The sequence below is a fragment of the Malaya genurostris genome, chromosome 3, assembly GCF_030247185.1.
Source record: "Malaya genurostris strain Urasoe2022 chromosome 3, Malgen_1.1, whole genome shotgun sequence".
NCBI lineage: Eukaryota > Metazoa > Arthropoda > Insecta > Diptera > Culicidae > Malaya > Malaya genurostris.
In genome coordinates, this window is record NC_080572.1 from 292,047,381 (window position 1) to 292,066,929 (window position 19,549).

General features: G+C 38.0%; 3 protein-coding genes across 3 annotated transcripts in view; 1 reads left to right on the forward strand and 2 right to left on the reverse strand.

Annotated features, from left to right (window-relative positions):
* LOC131436695 (putative uncharacterized protein DDB_G0271606) overlaps positions 1–19,549 on the forward strand; it is a 337,186-nt gene that overhangs the window by 177,398 nt on the left and 140,239 nt on the right. The window lies entirely within an intron of this gene.
* LOC131436704 (uncharacterized) lies at positions 4,060–14,934 on the reverse strand. Its single transcript, XM_058605570.1, has 4 exons — positions 14,350–14,934; positions 14,143–14,234; positions 13,925–14,069; positions 4,060–4,837 (listed from the first exon to the last, which is right to left on the reverse strand). The coding sequence occupies exons 1-4, from the start codon at positions 14,471–14,473 to the stop codon at positions 4,707–4,709; spliced, it is 492 nt and encodes a 163-aa protein (XP_058461553.1). The 5' UTR covers positions 14,474–14,934; the 3' UTR covers positions 4,060–4,706.
* On the reverse strand, positions 15,148–16,169 carry LOC131436702 (uncharacterized). Its single transcript, XM_058605567.1, has 4 exons — positions 15,921–16,169; positions 15,698–15,789; positions 15,489–15,633; positions 15,148–15,427 (listed from the first exon to the last, which is right to left on the reverse strand). Exons 1-4 carry the CDS (start codon positions 16,045–16,047, stop codon positions 15,279–15,281), a joined length of 513 nt encoding a protein of 170 aa, XP_058461550.1. The 5' UTR covers positions 16,048–16,169; the 3' UTR covers positions 15,148–15,278.

A 19,549-nucleotide genomic window follows, 5' to 3' on the forward strand; every position in this document is an offset into this window, starting at 1 on the left:
GAAATATGTTACATCTTTCAATGCGTGTGAAGCAGACTTGTTTTGGATGTGGACGTCTATGCAAGGATCGGGCTTCAGATGCACGACGATATGGTAGATCACATCGAAGTCGGTCTCGCTATTCATCAGGAATTGTTGTTCGATTTGTTCGTTGGTCGATTTCGTGTCGATGGCTGGCACTTCACTGTTCGTCTGATCACATTGACTCATGTTGTACGAGTCATGGGCAACAGCCGACAACGATCGGGAAAGCACAATCAGAAACACTGTGACTAACATATTTTTTGATGACAGCTGTTGGATGTAAACTGAGAAAACGTCAACGGAGTCTAGTTATTATAATCATCAGCTTCTTACAAAAACGACCCTTAATTCGATTAATATTAAATTAATCATTACCGACTGGTTTACGAGAAGCTAATTCTGTTTGTTCAATTCATTTGGTTCTGTTCCGGAAATACGGATTGCTTCATTTAATCGATAGTTGATGAATGTAATTTACCTTTAACTGGGTTTCGATGAAATTAAGGCGCTATTTCCACATAACGTGTATTGTAACAACATTGAAGTGTTTCAATAGTACACTATTGAAAAACCTGTCTAAATTGACCCATGTCAGCGCCAGCCAATCAGAACACGTTCTGAGGAAAAGAACAAATTATCTGCTGCTGTACAACTACATCGAGATAAAAAATGAACATTTCACTTTTGCCCATCATTTTCTGAGCAACGGTTATCGAAGCAAGACATTGCCGACCTCGCGCTTTAGCTAACACCGTCAATCCGATTGGCTGAGTAACTTGTGTCCGATTTTTTTCGGAAATATTTAGCAACTGAATATCGAAGCCTTGAGAGAAGAGTTCATTGCACATATTAAACAGTCTCCTCTCTGGAGAGAAAGTATTGTTGGATTGATGAGCAGTTCTGAATTTTTGACAAAACTTTGTTTACAATTATTTTTTAGAGTTTTTTCACGTTGTTGAAAATTTAATCACGAATTCCTGTTCATATTTCCGATAGCTTGAAAAAAAAAAATATGTTGTTGGGTTAAGTACATCAAAAGATATTGGTGGTAAAGTTCTGCCCATTCTTGTACAGTAAATTTTGACAAGGCGCCCCATAGTAAAGTAAGTTGTATTCAGGACAAAAAAAAACCGATTTGAAGAATTCTGGAATTAGGAACTGGACCTAGATTCAGAGCTTAGAATATACTCAAAATTCTGTTGGATTTTAGTAGACTACAATTTCGAAACTGAAATCAGTTTCGAAATCTTTTTCCAGAGTACAGTTCAGCACGCAGGCTCTGAATTCTAAACCCATATTCCGGAACTAAGCTCTGAAACTCGAAGACGATTTCTCGCCACGACTACCAAAATGGGTTGCGTAGAGTACAGTAAAACGTCGCATAATTCTTTGGGAGTATTATTATGATTCTAAAAAGCACCGAATAGAAGAATTTTGGAATAAGGAACTGGACCTGAGTTCAAGAGCTAAATTTATAACTAAGAGCAGACTCAGAGTTCAGATGCAATTCTAGAACTACCATTTCGAAACTGAAATCAGCTCCGAAATATAGTTCCAGAATCCAGTTTCAGAATGCGAATGAGAGTTGCTACCTGGGCGTTTGAGGTTTTAACCACGCAGCAGGTGCACTCTCCGTCGCTGCTGGTTGATGGCATCTTTCCCTCGACGACGCATACGCATTCAGATGAAGATATGTGCCTAACTACCTCAAAATCGTCGTCCTTGTGCGAAAAAAGCCAAACAAAAGTAAAGAGTTTTCCGCGTTGTTTTCAAAGTTTTAAAAAAATTAATTTTTGAGTTGTTTGTGGTTATCTTCTTCTGTTCAATATACTATCCTAAATTCCTGATCATATTTTTGATGAAATAACGAAAGAATTATGTTGCTGCCATTAATACAAGTCGAGATATTCACGATTAAGCTCTGCCCATTCTTCCATATGGCTAATTTTGAAAAGGCACCCCATAGTAAAGTAAGTCGTATTCACGACAAAAGTTTGAGTAAATTTGCTTAGCTGTTTCTCCGCAATAAACTATAAAAAAAAGTCTTCATTTTGATTCAAATTATCTCTTACTCCCCCCCTTGAGAAAAGGGTAACTTATCATATTGTGTAATCGGTCACGTTAAGCATCTTCTTTTGCATAATTCATCCCTAAAATAAAATTAAGCGTATTTCACCAACTCACAGTGAACCGGTCACGAATTTTTACGTCTGCTGAAAGCTGATTTTTTGTATCAGTGTACAAACTCCGCTCGGGTATAGCAAACAACATTTCTGTAGTCCCACGACAAAAGGGCCTAACTGCAAATGGGAGACGCTCTTTGTTTACCTATCTCTTTTGATTATGACGGAGCAATTACTGAAATTTGGTCGAACGTTTCCAATATAAATCGAAAGCTAGTGGTTTTAACTTGAAAGTTATGCCAAGAGTAAGGCGTTAGGCCCTTTTATCGTGGGACTCGATTTTTTTATCGTGGTACTAGAAACAAACACAAATCATAATAGCCTTAGGCAGAGCTAATAAAAGTCATTTCCTTTGACTAAAAATAGACGAAAATGACAATAAATGACTGTCACTTTCAGCTTCAGTTGCAAACTATGAAAACGAAATCCATGTCCAGTCAATGACATAAGCGGGACAGTAGTTTCAAAATTGTGTTTTTTTTCCTTCATTTACTCTTTCAGTCATTTGCAGTTTTCAGTGAAAATCCCATAGTATGCTGTGTCGATATTCAACCGAAGCTGTGAGAATTGGAAATGACAGAAAAAGGTTTCACAATAACTTTTACCTGTTGGTGCCTGAATTTGTAGTAGTTTTGGTTTCCAAGCAGGTTCTGGGATGTAATTACTTTGATTTATCATATTTTAGTCACTTTTTATTGTCAAGCGTCACAGATTTTCAATACATCGATGAAAGAATGAGAATTGAAATTCTGCTGATGCTCCCCCGCTGCAGACGTTAGTTGGTTTCGTCTTGTCGCAGAGGAAAGAGTGACGTTGGCAATTATACTCTCTCATTTTTTCAATGAGAAACGAAAATGCTTCGTCTCTCTTCGTTTGTTCTGGTGTTCGGTCATTTACGAATGAGACAATAAAACATTGAAAATGAGACTGATGTTTCTTTCATTGAGAATGCGTGACAACTTTAAGCTCTGCTTTCAGGTCCCTGCAAATTGTTCTTATTGGGATATGATGAGCACATAATCTGTTGCTAAAATAAGACAAAAATTGTTACATATTTGTTTTCTACATAGGCTCAAATTAGAAATTCTAAGAATAATAACTGTAGAAATGAGATCAAGTTTTGGAAATATTTCTACGTATCGATTTGAATGTATCATGCATCGTATTTTGGATTATGTATGGCTGAAATTTTAATCAATACTTGATTTCCCTAACGGAGACGATGGTTTGGAAGGAGTAAGCGATTTATCAACTGGAAAGCATTGCTCTGATTGATCATTTAATGCAAAGTAATACTGTGGAAGCAAGCGAATCTATAAATATTAGCGAAATTCTTTCAAAAGCTTCAGTCTCCATATTTTACATAATGTAGTTGAGATGCTGAATCTGAGTTGGAATAGTATCGATTCTCAATACCATTTGCTAGATCTAGAACTATTTCTTTACACAAAATGAAGTAAAAACTATGTAAAATACTACGAAAGTTTTTTATCAACATTTTCCGAACAGTTTGACCCGCCTTCAGACAGAACAATGTTGCTTCTTAGAGCCGAATTGTATCCGATTTTATCACAATTTATTGATTGAATGTCAAATGAACGGCACAAAAATCTGGCAACTCTATTAATGAGATGACTATTGGTGTTTTGGTAGCCCTATTTGATATTTAGCGTACGCGCGTAGCTGAAACGTGATTATTGAAAAATATTCAATGCCTACTTGTCTTATCGTGTTGTCAAAAATTTCTATCATATATTTGTGATTTATCACCAAAAAGATCGAAAGCCGAACGTTCAGGATTTCGGTATTAAATAAAGACCTGAAATTATCTGAAATTTTTAATATTTATAAAATATTTTTCGTTAGCCTGCTAATTAAAAATTGTTCAATACTGATGAATGAAAAACAAAAGCCTAAGAAAGAATCAACAGTTTCATGTGGAATAAATAATTTGCTTATAACTAGTCACCTGCCGGTGTTTGTCGAGAGGTCAATAAATCTTACCGCTAAAATCGTAGCATCGCAGTTAGTTTGTTGAAATTAAAATTTAATAGGATCAGTCGAGTGGAGACAAGATCGAATTACCTTACCCCGTAGTCGTAGTAGTAGTAGTAGTAGTAGTAGTACTAAGTGTTAAAATTCGTGGAATGAAGTAACAGTTCCTCTTACAGCTAGAGAGGAGCGCAGCCATCGTGTTGCGCAGTTCCGATAGGCTCCCAGTATTTTTCGCGGGAAAAAATAGCGAAGAAGAAACGTTAGAAAAGTTCCGTTTTACACCGGGACCAAAACTTATATCGTATAACTTAAACAGTATGTGAAATAAAAAAAAACAGAAAGAAACCCTAATCCTCTTCCGCTCCATCGTTCAGGTGTTGGGTCCGGCCGGATTCATCTTTCGTGTGGTCGCACGCGTAATAGCACTCGTCCATAAAGTGCAATGAATTTCCTGCAAATAACGCACATACCTACCGCGACGCATGGTCCGGCCATCGGCCACTTTTATGCTTCCGTGTTGGTTTGAGTGTTGTCAAATCGCACGAAGTTATCGGAACGGCTTTTCGGTATGATGGGATCCACTTCGATCAGTTTGAGCAGTGCGAGTAGGCTCAGCGCGATGTACGGAATGATGACTGCAGAGGGGAGGACGGAGAAAACCAATTAGCGAATTAGTTGAAGTGCACAAAGGGGCAGATAATGATGAGAGGCGAGTTTTGGGCGGTTGGTTATAATGCCATTTTTGGGGGTTTGTTTGTGATGCAATGATGTACGCTAAAATTAACTGTTCGGTGGGGTTCCTAATGCAGTTCGGTGGGTTGATAATTGAAAGTGTAGATTACCATCAGCATATTCAATAATTATTTAACGGAAAATTAAATCAGATAATTAGTTTGATTAACGGAATTTAGGATTACTTCGATGGACACTCAAGTTTGATGTCAGCTCTGTCCAAGGGCATGCAAACTATATAAGCGCAAAAAATCACGATCGTAGTAGGCAACGAAATTGCTTGCAATTCAAATAATTTGTCTCTACACGTTGATGCGTTTAAGCTAAGGTAGAACGTAAACTTTACCGATGTATCTGAGTTCTTGTTATTCGACAGATTGGTATTGCTTTCAAAAGAGTTTGCTTTTCCAATGCAAGTTATTGTAATCATAACACCTGTATTAGCTGTATTAGCTGGATCATTTTCAATTCACTCTTTTACTCTTTTACTTTTACTGATTTACATAAGTTTTATTCCCAATACAAAGACTCAAACCTAATGTGCCTTTATTCGTATCCTATGTGCGGGATTGGGAACAGGATAGGCACATTTAAATTTGTATTTTTTAGCAGAAAAATTTTTTAAATCTGTATCGGGGGATCAAAAATCTGTATATGAAAATGATGCGAAATTGAAGTACAACGAAATGAAACAGTCTTTAGAAGTTTAAAACGAAAAACGTTTGAGTTTTATGATGTTGTAGATGAAAAAAAGTTGAAAGTGATTTTTGCATTTGAGCGTTCCGAAACGATGATTTGATGAAAGACATTCAAAACCCCATCTGAAAATGAAAACTTATTCTGTTTCGTTTCTTGGATATAATGTAAATGGCAATCTTTCGTTTTCGCCACCTTACATTATGACCGAGGTTATCATTTTTCCAGCTTATCAGAAGAAATTTTTTGATAAGGATAGAAAAATGTTCATTTTTCAAAATCAGGATAATGGTTTTACTTTGAGAAAAAAAACAGTACCGATCATTACTCAATTTTTATTTCAAGCAATCAAAAATCTGTAAAATTCTGATTTCTGACCGAAAATCTGCAATCTGCATATACAGTATCTCGGTCACAAATTTATTTGAAAAATTTGTTAAATACAGATTAATTTGTGTATGTGGTAATATGTGCATTAGGAAAGAGTGCGATAAAGTGAAAAAGCTGTTTTGATCTGTTTACCCTATAGTTCCGGAACCAGAAGTAATATCCACAATAATTTAGGAATTCCGTAAGAAACTGTAAGACTGTGAATCTATAAGTTTGTAAAATTCGATTTGGCCATCTAGGAGAAAAGTGAGTGAGATCCTTTTTGCAGTTTTTAATCACCATTTCCAATTCTTCCGAAACCGAATTCAGATGTTCGGAATAGCCGAAATTGGTTTGTTTGCCAGCAACAAAGATGACCTCCAAATTGGAACAGTTTTGAACCTAGTTAAATCTAGACTTACTATCTCATGCTCTATTTCGATACCAATTAAACGAAATCTAACAAACGAAGCGAACCTGCGTTTCTGTTACTTCTGCATATGTAAGTCAAGCTAAACAGCATGAATCAGTAGCATAAAACATGTATTATTATTATTATTATTATTATTATTATTATTATCATTATTATTATTATTATTATTATTATTATTATTATTATTATTATTATTATTATTATTATTATTATTATTATTATTATTTTTATTATTATTATTATTATTATTATTATTATTATTATTATTATTATTATTATTATTATTATTATTATTACTATTATTATTATTATTATTATTGACATCACTACACAACTGAAACGGTATTACTGCATATTTTTTGAAATAAATTTAAATTCAATGACATTCGTTTATTCTTTCAGTCGCACTTATCATAGGATAGCTAAAATTGTTATCAACCGCTGCACCGTCTTTTACCAATATCACACTCCAGTAGCATACAATCGTAACCGTTTCTTCAAAGCGTGTACGAAATAGAACAAAGCACGCATCATTCGTTTTGTGTTTTCCTCTCCTTTCGGTGTTGTGCATATTTTCAATCTATATGGCGATTTGTAAACTTTGACACTCATTGCCCTGTAACTGCGGAACCGGAAGTCGGATCCGGATGAAATTTCACAGTAGCTTTAAAGATAATATGAGCTTTGATTTAAATCAAGATTTGTGAAAATCGGTTCAAGCATAGCTGTGAAATTGAGTTCTATTTTTGGAATTCTTTTCACCACTTTCGGTGTTTCCGGAACAGGAAAAGGGGGGACCAGTTTTTATGCCCACAAACTAACAAGCTCTGAAAGCTAGACAGTTTTATCGGGTTTTTACCTGTTTTTGACCATCATTCTTGAAAAAATACTAATGAAATTAGTAATTGTCCACTTATCACGCTTTAGTTCCCGAACCGGAAGTCGAATTTTTAGAAAACTAAAAGACCTTTCATTTAAATCTTAGTTTGGTAAAATCGGTTGAGCGGTTCCAAAAAAAGTTGAGTGCACACTTTTTCTCTAATTTTCACATATTACCATGTAACTCCGGAACCGGAAGTCGGATCGGGATGAAATTCAATAGCAGGCTATGGGACCATGAGACCTTTAATTTGAATCTTAATTTGTGAAAATCGGTTCAGCCATCTCCGAGAAAAGTGAGTACATATTTTTGTTACACACATACACTCATACACACACACATTGAGAAATTTGCTCAGTTCGTCGAGCTGAGTCGAATGGTATATGACATTTGGGCTTCCGGGCCTTGGTTGAAAAGTCGGTTTTCACAGTGATTGCATAGCCATTCTATATGAGAAAGGCAAAAAAAATTAATTGAAAAGTTGACCATGAAAGGTATGAAACTGTCTTACGAAACCATTCATAAGCATTTGCGCAATCGAACTCCAACCGTGATGGCATAACGCCTGTTCCGGCATCTACAACATTATGGCACTATTGGACAACAATCGAATAAAAGCCCGGTTTCGGACAGCCGCCGACTCTGGGCGACAAGAAAAAAAATAATTCTGTGGTATAAGAATAATTTTCTTCGATTTTTGAGAGAATAACCGGAATCGGTTTAGTTGAACGTTTAATGCTTGGAGTAGTTTTGAGACCGATTTAGTATTTTTTCACGTATTCTGTTTCGCCACTTTATGTGATTGTATACAATTTTTAACTTTTTTTATCCTATAATTCCGGAACCAGAAGTTGGATCCGAATGAAATTCTGGAATTACGTACAAGACCACAGGGCCTTTCATTAAAACCTAAGTTTGTGAAAATCGGTTCTACTATCGCTGAGAAAAGTGAGTGACATCCATTTGAGAAAATATGACCATTATTTTCGGTGCCTCCGGAATCGGAAACTGGGAATCAGGATAGTCGAAATATGTTTGATTGATCGTCTACTGATAATGACTATCGAATGGAGTATTTTTGGGGTTAGTTTAGACGAGCTAAAATTTTACATAGTTCTCATGGGTTTGGTAGAGCTGAAATCAAACTTTTGCCCCAACCTAACAGTCAGTCAAACCTGGCGTTCCCACTTTTCATGGTACCCTTGGTAGTCAGCGTAACTTTTTACTCTCTTGATATTCGGAGTGTTAATTTAGCCTGCATGGATAATTTTCGAGTATTTAGAAGGTTTATGATATTATTATAGGTGTATATAAATACGGCATCCGATGCTTTCGTGACCTTAGATGGATTGAAGCAGGGCGACGCGCTCTCAAACTTGTTATTCAATATAGCGCTCAAAGGTGCGAGACGAAGAACCGGCGTGCAGAGAAACGAAACTATCATCAATGGTTGATGATGGTTGGGGCCAGTTAACTTCATCAGTTTCGGCAGCACAGGATAAAGCGGTCAAAAAACTTCGAACTGGAACTTTCATTGATTTCTCAGATATTGCTTGGCCTATTTTACGAAGTGATGTGTGTTGAAAATTTCAAATCGTCGTCTTTCCGACCCATTGAGCCTTTTCCAAGACACTCGTGCCGACATCAGTCCATTGTCGGATAATCATTCTTCTTTTTGGTGTATAAAAAAGGATCCATCCAAACATGTATTCGAAGTGCGCTTGCGTTCGTCATTCCAGTTTCTAAGAGGTGCGGGATCCAGCGGCAGGATATCTGTTTTCATATGCAGAATATTTCCGATCATCCAGTACAATTTTATGTATTATTGTCACTGCCGTTTTTTGCTTCGGTTTTAACCTTCATTTTAATTAGTTTTGACACTGTCAGTGGTGTTGTGGAGTTTTGACCATCATGAAACTCTTAAAACCACTATCTGATGATGCAGAGTCCTATGTCAGATACATGCATGTCAGATGTATACAAATATGTCAGATGTATACAAACATGCGAACATTGAAAGGCTTATAAAACACGGCAGACTACAGTGGGCTTGACATGTAGCAAGAATGCCGGAAGAGGGAATGATCTACGTCAGTGGTTCCCAAACTTTTTTGGTCGAGTGCCCATTTTAAATATATTATTCGTTCTACTGCCCACCAAGTTGAAAAAAATTAACTCGAGGTTTAAATATAAAATGGATAGAAATGATACAAAAAATAATTTACTTCCCAATCCCAACGGGGTAGAAATTAATTGTTAATTCAATACCCTATCGTTCAAACATTGGGTAAGCAAAACAACAACAAAACCTCACCTATCATTACTCAATCGGAGAAATCAAGTGAGATCGACTGGTAGAGGAATTAAGTTTTTGAGTGCGTAATTGGATCAACTAAAACGTGAACTTAACCGACCGTGCACATTCAGATCAAACACCAAGTTCTTTTCTAGCCGGGAAGTCTTCTGCGTTGTATATCATAACATCCACAGTAGTTCAGTTGGCAGAGCGATTTCCTCGGATTGGAGAAGGTTGCGGACGGATTAATAACTGTCTCTGGAAGCTTATGACGTCAGTTTTTGGATTTCTTCATTTTATCAGTCATAATTTCTGACCGTCGTTTTGTTGGGTAATGGAGAAAAATTCTGCATTAGGCGTGTTTTCTTGTGGCATTTGTGGACAACACTATGATTTTTTTTACGAGGTAACTGTTCGAGTCATGTCTAGTTCTGGTTTTACTTCTTGTGTGAGAGACAAAAAACGAAAATATTTTAAATCAAATAGTTACTTGCGACTCTCAACGCGAGTCGACTTTCCACAGGGAAAATAACGACAAAAGAAAATTAACTTTTGGTGATAAATTTATGCATGACTGTGTTTATTACAATTGTCAGTATTTGGTTCTATTATTGTTAGAAAAACTCCCAAGCCCTCTCACCCAGTAATAACTAAGCGATATCTAGATCTGGATTTCGGTCCTGAACACTAGATCAGAATACTGAACTATCGAACAAGGTTTCTGGATCAGAATACTGAATCTGTAGCTGGATTCTTGAAAGAGATTCTTTATCCGAATATGGATTTAGAGTTTAAAGCAGAGTTCAGTACGTTTATTCGGAACATGGATCTGGATTCTAGACCTGGAGTTCTGAACTCCTGACAGAGACCTTAACCTAGATTCTAGACCTGGATTCTGCGCCAGAATTATGTTTTTTTTTTTTAATTTTTGACAGAGTTTCCGAAACTAAACTTTGAACCTATTTTGCACTTGAACTGTGAGCCTGAATTGGCTTCTGGATCTGAGTTCTATATTTTTTTTCGATTATAGAGGTTTTAACCTTGATGTCATTCACCTCTTCGGGTCAGAAAAACCTTCAGACCCTATTTGCGGGGTTGGGAATCGAACCCAGGTGGGCTGCGTGAAAGGCATCGACTTACCCACTGAGTTCTATATGATTCCTCAATTATAAACTTGAAGCTAAATTATTGACAGAGGTTCTAAACCTAGTCCAGGATTCTGAACCCCAGGACCCTAGAGTTGGATAGCCGACAAGGTTTCTGAATCTGAATACTGAATTTGGACATGGTTTTTGAACCAGAATTCTGACAGAGATTCTGAACCTGAGGCAGAAATCTACGCACTTGGATACTGAGCATGGATTTGGATTTTAGACCTGAACCTGATTTCTCGGCATGAACTCTCGATGAAGGTTTCGGGTCTAAGTCTGGAGCAGAATTCTGGAGCTGGATTCAGGATTCCAAACAAGATTTAGGAATGCATCAGAATCGTGAATCTGGAGCTTGATTCTGATTTTGGATTCTAACCCTGAAGCTGGATTCAGAAACATAACTCTGGACTTGGATTCTGGGCCAAAATTTTGAAGTATGATTAAGGATCTGGTTTCTGGATCTGAGTTCTGATCAGGATCCAATTCTGTATTCTGAAACTGATACAAATTCATTATTTGGAATCTGAATCTGGACCTGGATTATGTACATGTATTCTAAGCCAAGATCTAAATTCCAGACCAGGATTCCGTACTATAATTGGTACTCAGAACCTAGATCTGGATTGACCTAACCTATGAACATGAATTTGTGATCTGAGTGCAGAATCTGAATCTAATCTATTCCGGAACTTCTATTCTGGACCTAGTTTTAGAACATGGACCTGGCTTCTTGAGCGAAAATTCGGGATCCGAATTTTAGGCCTGCATTTTGGACCTGGGTTCTAGACCTGAACTCCTTACAGGAATACATCAGTTTTCGCCTGTTTTGGACCTAAGTTCTGATCCCAGGCCTAGATTGTAGGTCTGAATTCCTAACAGAAATTTTAGATCTGAACCGGGAAGCAGGATTCTGGGTCTGAATTCCGAACATTTTTTCTGTATTCTGTTTGAATTAAATTTGGAATATAACAGTTCGGCTGAAAAGTTCGTATCGTTTAATAGAAACACACATTTTTTTGCCAAAATTCGTTTTTATTATTCAACATAATTGCCATCAGAAGCGATACACTACTTTTCGATACCATTTTTGTAGTACGATTTGTCCTTTGCCTCAAAATAGGCCTCAGTTTCAGCGATTACCTCTTCATTGCTTCTAAATTTTTTATCAGCGAGCATTCTCTTGAGGTCTGAGAACAGGAAAAAGTCACTGGGGGCCAAATCTGGAGAATACGGTGGATGAGGGAGCAATTCGAAGCCCAATTCGTTCAATTTCAGCATGGTTTTCATCGACTTGTGACACGGTGCATTGTCTTGATGAAACAAAACTTTTTTCTTCTTCAAATGAGCCGTTTTTTTTAAATTTCGTCCTTCAAACGCTCTAATAACGCTATATAATAGTCACTGTTGATGGTTTTTCCCTTTTCAAGGTAGTCGATGAAAATTATACCATGCGAATCCCAAAATACAGACGCCATAACCTTACCGGCCGATTGTTGAGTCTTTCCACGCTTTGGGTTCGGTTCATCGCGTGCAGTCCACTCAGCTGACTGTCGATTGGACTCCGGAGTGAAGTGATGGAGCCATGTTTCGTCCATTGTTATATATCGACGAAAAAAATCGGTTTTATTTCGATATTCCAGCTCCAAACACTGCTCAGAATCATCAATTCGTTGTTGTTTTTGATCGATTGTGAGCTCACGCGGCACCCATTTTGCACAAAGCTTTCTCATATCCAAATATTCGTGAATAATATGTCCAACACGTTCCTTTGATATCTTTAGGGTGTCAGCTATCTCGATCAACTTCACTTTACGGTCATTGAAAATCATTTGTGGATTTTTTTCACGTTTTCATCGGTAACAGCCTCTTTTGGACGTCCACTGCGTTCATCGTCTTCGGTGCTCATATGAACAGTACGAAATTTTGCAAACCACTTACGAATTGTTGCTTCGCCCGGTGCAGATAACACTCTGGATAACACTCATCAAGCCATTTTTTGGTATCGGCGGCACTTTTTTTCATCAAAAAGTAGTGTTTCATCAACACACGAAATTCCTTTTTCTCCATTTTTTTCACAATAACAAAAGTAGCTTCACTCAAAATGCAATATCTCACAAACTAATAATCAGACAGCTGTCAAATTTATACACGTATCTTTTGAAGGTTGGTACTAACTGAAAATGGTATGGATTTAATTCTAGTGGCGCCCTCTCATAGAAACGATACGAACTTTTCAGCCGATCTGTTAGACATGATATGAATTTCTAATGAAACATTGACATTATTTGACCAATTCTTGGTCGTAACAGCATTCATCTCCTTACTTTCGTTTTCTTTCTCACAAATTTCACAACAATTGAATGAAGCACTAATCACATCATTTTTAAAACTGATAGATTGAAATGGATCTGTTTTTCGCAATGATAAAAAAAATCTTCATGTCTCTGGGCCTTCCTCAGAAAGATTTTCTAAGTACCCACTATTTGTGACTCATTGCCCTCTCAAAATTAACAATTTTGTGTTTACTACCCACTGAAAATGAGCTAATGTCTACTAGTGGGTTGTAGGGATCAGTTTGAGAATCACTGGTCTACGTGATCCTCACCAGAGAACCTGGGAGAGGTCGTCGACTGCGGGACTGGGTGTGCGCAATCGAAGACGATGTACACGCAGTGAGAGTATAGAGCGATTGGAAGTTGGTGGCTCAAAATTGAGTATCCTGGAGATCCACCATTCAAGTAAGTAAGTACGTGTTGTAAACTGATCAGAAATAAGCTAATGTAAAAAAAATAGTTGCTTGGGATTCCATCCAACCGTTCCTTTGGTTTTTCCATGAATTCGATGATTGATTCGTACTTCGGTTATGTCCTGGTTCGCAATATAACTACCAAAACATGTTTGATTTGAGTTCTTTAAATTCAAAGCGTTATGAACCTTTATGCATCACAATCACTTCACAAAATTTTGAGGCAATCCACCAAAGTGCCCACACCGAGCTGCCCAGGTAATAAAAGATTTCGAGTGCTTTTCTTCACTCAGCGTACGCATTGCATCATCAAGTGTGTATATCGACGTTACATTACCCATTATTCGGTTATAAGGTCACCCAACCCCAGAGCGAGGAACCGTGATTTCCAAAAAAAAAACACAAAAGGTAATACTCACACAGCAGCAACACGACACTGATGTTAATAAACACCATCTCACCCCAGTCCTTGCCGGCAACCAGCAGGTACACGTCCCGCAGTATCAGCGTGGTCAGCTCCATGACAAAGACGACACCGTACGGGTAGATTAACCGGCTGCACTCCTGCAAACGAGCAAATAGTTTCCGCGTCAGTTATCAATAGGTACCAGCATCCGACCGCAATTAGTCCATTCACCTTAAATACTCCAATTATGAGTACCACACTTGCCATCAGCCAAGCTGCTCCCAGTATCAGCATCGGTATGCCGGAGAAGCGAAAATTGTACCCTGGCGAATGAATTGGAAAGAGAGAGAGAGAGGGACAGCGTGGTAAATGTCCATCGGAGAAATGTTCCGCGCGGAACACCCCATTTGAAACGGATTAACGAGGCAAGTAACTTACACTCCTCTAACGGGTAATGATAATTCAGCCTGGTGAAGAGCACGCTCACTAGGGCAAACAAGATGCTGACCATGGCGATAGCGTAGCCATGAAACTTGATGAAGAACCGTAAGAATCGATCCATCACGAGACTCTCCACGGTGCGAACAGCCACCGCAGCGCACGACGAACGATGAACTTCTGCGTCTCGGATTTTTTTTTCTGTCTTCCCGCTCCTGCTACCCCACCGCCGACTGCTGCGCCCGTGCCCGTGTGGTCGTTGGACGATAATTACTTTCACGAAACGGTTTTTCACTTTCTGTCTACTTTCTGACGGCCGTCAGCTCTTTTCTCTTTTTTTTTTTGTTATTTCGAACACCGATTGGTTTGTCTTCTGCTGTGTTAGTGACACAAATCTAACGATTTCACATCCGTGTTTTTCGTGCCCTAATTCGATTGTCACTAGTCGTCACGCGTCGAAATCTTATCGGTCCGGATCACAGACTACAAATGGGAAACTACCGAGTTCTCGACGAACGGAACGCTAAATATCTCGAGCCTAAATCAACAGTGATCTCGATTGCACACCTTCACTGCTCGCTGGTTGCGTTGAAATTAACTCCGACTCTCCACCGAATTGGACAGCTGAGCTGAGCTGAGTGAATGTTGGTTGGTTGCGCACATCTTTTCCATTTTTTTTTTCAGCCGGGTTTTGATGTTGGCTTAAGGCTTTGTTGAGTGCCCACAACGAGGGACGAGGGACGTCATCGAAAGCATAATTTCCGCCAACCAGATATGCTCAATATTTGAATTTATTTGGGTAAAAATCATAAAAGTAACGATCAATCAATTAGATTCGATAAAAAAAAAAACACTTACGGTTGCTAGGCAACTTTCGAGCCTAAACAGTACGATGGCACTTGCGAGAGCGGTTCGGCAGCCGACTAGACTCAATCCACAATGGCAATTCCGTTGAAACTTTCATCGGCAGCGGAGTTCCGGTCAAACCGGACAAAATTCTGATCGGTTCGGATGATTGGATCAATATCAAACAGTCTCATCAGTGCCAGAATGCTCAGTACAACGTACGGGATAATGACTGTATCGGTAGAAATTCCGGTTTGTATTTTCTGTTCCAAATATCAACTCGAAATACTTACACAGTAAAATTGGCAGGCTAAAGTTAAAAAACACCGTATAATACCAGGTGTACTGACTGATGATCAAATAAAGATCCCGAATAATCACCAGCAGCAAATCCAGCAGAAACAGTACGGAAAACGGGTACAAATATGCTTTCTTTTCCTGAACATTTGGAAATAGTGGAATCAGAGTTTATCACCGAGAGAGAAATTTTCTAATGATTTACCTTAAAAATTCCTATAATCAGCAGCGAGTTTGCGACCATCCAGGCCAGGCCAAAAATCAGCACCGGGATACCGGTGTACCGTAGGTCATACACTAAAATAAACAAAATCGAGTATAGTTGCGGAACGGAATCGCACGCAATGCTAACATATAAACAATAAATTTCCCCTCACAGTGTACTCTCACCATAATGAGTCACGACGGAGCGACGCAACTATACTTACACTCTTCCCAGTTGTGGCTGTGCAGGCTGCTGCTGAAAATGGAGGTAAACAAAATCGTCAGAAAACTGCTCACAACCGCAATACAGTAGCCGTGAAATTTGATGAACAATCGCAAGAATTTATCCATTGTTCGGCTGCACGGGAAAAAAATCTATTGGACTGATAACGTTTTCCGGTTTTATGCGGCTCTCTAACCGATATCGAAACCCGCAGAAAAAGACATACCGCAAGACTTGCTTTGACTTACTGCAAGGACGTCCAAACCCGCTAGCCTAGTGCTCTCGAGCCGCGTCGGTCTCTCCTGTTTCGTGCTCATACTCACAATAGCCGCAGGTCTTCTCCGAGACGTTTCCGAATTTTGACAGGTCACTTTCTCTCCGGTTTCTCTATAATTTGCTTCATCGAAGAATCGTTGCGCACTCGCGAGAGCTGACGCCTGACGGTCTCAGTGAAAGCGTGATAAATGACGCTTCGCTGTCATACATTCGGTCGTTGCGTGTCACATGGCGAGATGTTGCAAGCTTTGCGTTGCGTTTGTGTCGTTACTATATGAAAAACCGAAATTTTTATTGTTTTAATACATTGATATATTATCTGAGAACGTTATTTAATTTAAAAGATGAATTCATGAAGCTCGAAAATGCGTAAAAAAATCAATACTTTTATTCATGAAAATAAAAAATCCACTGTTTTCTTGTAATACGTTGGTCAATAAGAGCTCGATCTGACAGACAGATGTCGTCATTAACTAAAAATACATCTGGTGTTTAGTATTGGCAATCTAACGCTGTGCTAATTTTACCTAACGCGCCACTTAAGTTTCATCTTCCTTAGCATGACCATGGCGCCAAGTGGCCGGAAAAATCGGAAAAAAGTCGGAAATTTTTGTGCAAATCCGGGAATAAATTTACTATCCCTAATCTTAGTTCTGTTCTGTTCCTTAGTTCATTCATTTTTAACCTTATACTTTTTTTCTAGACTATACTAGGATAAAATAGTATTGGAATACACTAGAGATGATCAGTCCGCGAACGGTCCAGAAGAACTAGTTCTCCTCCAAGAGTAAGTGAACTGGAGTTCTTTATTGAACAATGATAGTTCTCTATTCTTCTCAATAGAAATGAAAGTGATCGAATTCTTTTTGAGTATGTAAACAAATAAGTAGCCTCTTTCGGAACGTTTGCTGATTTGAGGAATCTGATAGAAGTTTGTGAACATGAGAGAATGATTATTTCTAGAACACATGCAAAAAGCACTCACTATTATTGAATCTGTGTGCTGCAAAATATAATTTGTTGCTCTCATATTATTTTCGAAGAAACATACATTCGTTCAGAAAAACGAATTCAATTCAAAACGGTTCAATAGAACTATTTTTTTCGGTACAACTATTATGTTTTCAATGGTTCTTTGAAATGAAAGGTTTTGCCCATCCCTAAAATACACTCCTAATTTGAATAAGTTTAAAGAAGGACGGATTTTCCAGAAAGCTTTAAAAATTCTGATTCAGTGGTAGTCTTACAAAAGATTGTATAGTTAATAGAAAAATAATTATTTTAATTCTAATTGTATGGTTTTGAATTAATTTTATCTCGCACAGAAACTGTAAACACCACAAAAGCCTACTGAAAACCATTATAAGATTATATTTTAGCCAAGTGGACAGCATTTCATAAGGTTTACAAAGCAAAATGAAGAATCACCAAGTCTGTTCTGAAAAATGAAACATAAGTGTCAATCGTCAATTTTCTCCTTCTTGTATTTTAAAATTTATTTGCTGTCGACAAATGCTACCGGTAGATCATCAAAATGGCGGATAAGGAGTGTATCGAAAAAAAAAGCTATCCACAAAGTTTTCTTTCAAATTATGATAGAAAATGATATTTTATTCAAACTATATATTGATCCTTTGTTGTACAAGGTTTAACTTGAGCATAATGAAAACCGGATGAAATTTAAGTTATTCCTTCACGAGTTTTCGAACTTTTGATCGAACGCTCTTCATCAAGTTCCGGACAAGTGTTGCATCGCATTTTTTGGACGCTTGAGCCCAAATGTTTTTGAACTCCCGCATGTTCCCAGCTGCCTTACCAGTCTTCTTGAAGGCCCTCTTCACGATTGCCCAATAACGTTCGATGGTTCGAAGTTGAGAGCAGTGTGGTGAATTGATATTTTTCTCAACGAAATTTATACCCTTTTCCGCAAGCCAATTGGGAGTGGTTTTGGCATAGTGAGCCGACGCTAAATCCGACCAAAACAGTGGAGGTGTACTATGCTTCTTATATAAAGGCAGCAATCTCTTCTGGAGACACTCAGATCGATAGATTTCTGCCTTTATAGTTCCGGTAGTGTAAAAAATGGTTGACTTCAAACCACAGGAACATATTGCTTGTTTCACATCCACCCCAACGATGACAGTAAAGTATTGTGGACCCGGAAGGGTTTTTGAGTTCTCTTTTATATAAGTCTCATCGTCCATCAAAACGCATGCATCCGGACACTGCAAAAGACGCGATTACAATATACGGGTCCTTGTTGCTGCTCGCTTCTTCTGTTCTATACTTTGTTTCGAGATTTTCTGCTTCTTGTATGTCTTCAGGTGTTTTCGCCTCTTGATACGCTGGATCATTCCGACACTCGTTCCAGCTTATTTGGCTTAATCACGTATTGACATTGATTTGTTCTTCATGATTAGAGATACCACTTTCTGGTCCAGTTTCGAGTCGGAAGATCCGGATTTTCTGCCTCTTCCTGGTAGCTCATCCAAGGAATAGTGTTCCCCAAACTTATTAATGATGGCTTTAACACTGGCATGATGAATTCCAAACCGCTTCGCCAATTTTCGCATAGTAATACCCTTCTCACTTAGCCATGTGTTCAGAACCTTAATTTTCACGTCCTTTTCAATACGCGACATTTTGAAAACGCAAAATTTCAACCGCACAAACTAGTAAACAATCGAAAGCTGACAGCCAAACGCACAGCATGCTGTGATCTGAGCATAAAAAACCATCACATATACATACGTACAACACAAATGTATGTGGATAGCTTATTTTCGATACACTCCTTATGCAATTTCGCTTGATGCAAGTTTCATTTAACCTAAAAATGGTGGGTGGGTAATGTCAAAGACGTTACTGGAAAACGTGAATACGCATGAAACTGGCAAACTTCTTTGAAACTTCTAAATATCAATAATCGTTCAGATTAATTGACAAGTTGTGTTAATTTATAAGTCCGTTCTAAAAAATTTTTAAATGATGTGCTATAGAAATACTAGAACGGCGTTGCAATATGTGTTTGAGTGGAATGTTTCCGAATCGAATGGCAGTTAAACTATGTAAATCTATCAACAAATCTCTGAGACATGGACGCTTTTCCTCTCTGACGCTCGTTTATTTGATACATTTTAGAAAACTTGAGTTTCGAGGTATTTGTGGTTATCTAATACTGCTGAAAATTTTATCATAAATTGTTGATCATATTTCCGATGCTATAAGGAAAAAAATACGTTGCGGCGTTGAGTATAACAAGGAACATTTATAGTGTGCATCATCAATCGAGAGGAGGGCCTTTATTACTTAAGGAAAATATTTTTTAGGGTTGTCGTCAAATGGCGCTTCTGT

What these genes read in the sequence shown, in the direction of transcription:
- LOC131436702 (XM_058605567.1), bottom strand. Translation starts at nt 16,047, where the DNA reads ATGGATAAATTCTTGCGATTGTTCATCAAATTTCACGGCTACTGTATT. An exon ending in TGATTATAGGAATTTTTAAG is followed by an intron (nt 15,634 to 15,697) that starts GTAAATCATTAG and finishes CCAAATGTTCAG; the next exon opens with GAAAAGAAAGCATATTTGTA. An exon ending in TAGCCTGCCAATTTTACTGT is followed by an intron (nt 15,428 to 15,488) that starts GTAAGTATTTCG and finishes CTACCGATACAG; the next exon opens with TCATTATCCCGTACGTTGTA.
- LOC131436704 (XM_058605570.1), bottom strand. Translation starts at nt 14,473, where the DNA reads ATGGATCGATTCTTACGGTTCTTCATCAAGTTTCATGGCTACGCTATC. An exon ending in TCATAATTGGAGTATTTAAG is followed by an intron (nt 14,070 to 14,142) that starts GTGAATGGACTA and finishes GCTCGTTTGCAG; the next exon opens with GAGTGCAGCCGGTTAATCTA. An exon ending in CAGTGTCGTGTTGCTGCTGT is followed by an intron (nt 4,838 to 13,924) that starts GTGAGTATTACC and finishes TCCCCTCTGCAG; the next exon opens with TCATCATTCCGTACATCGCG.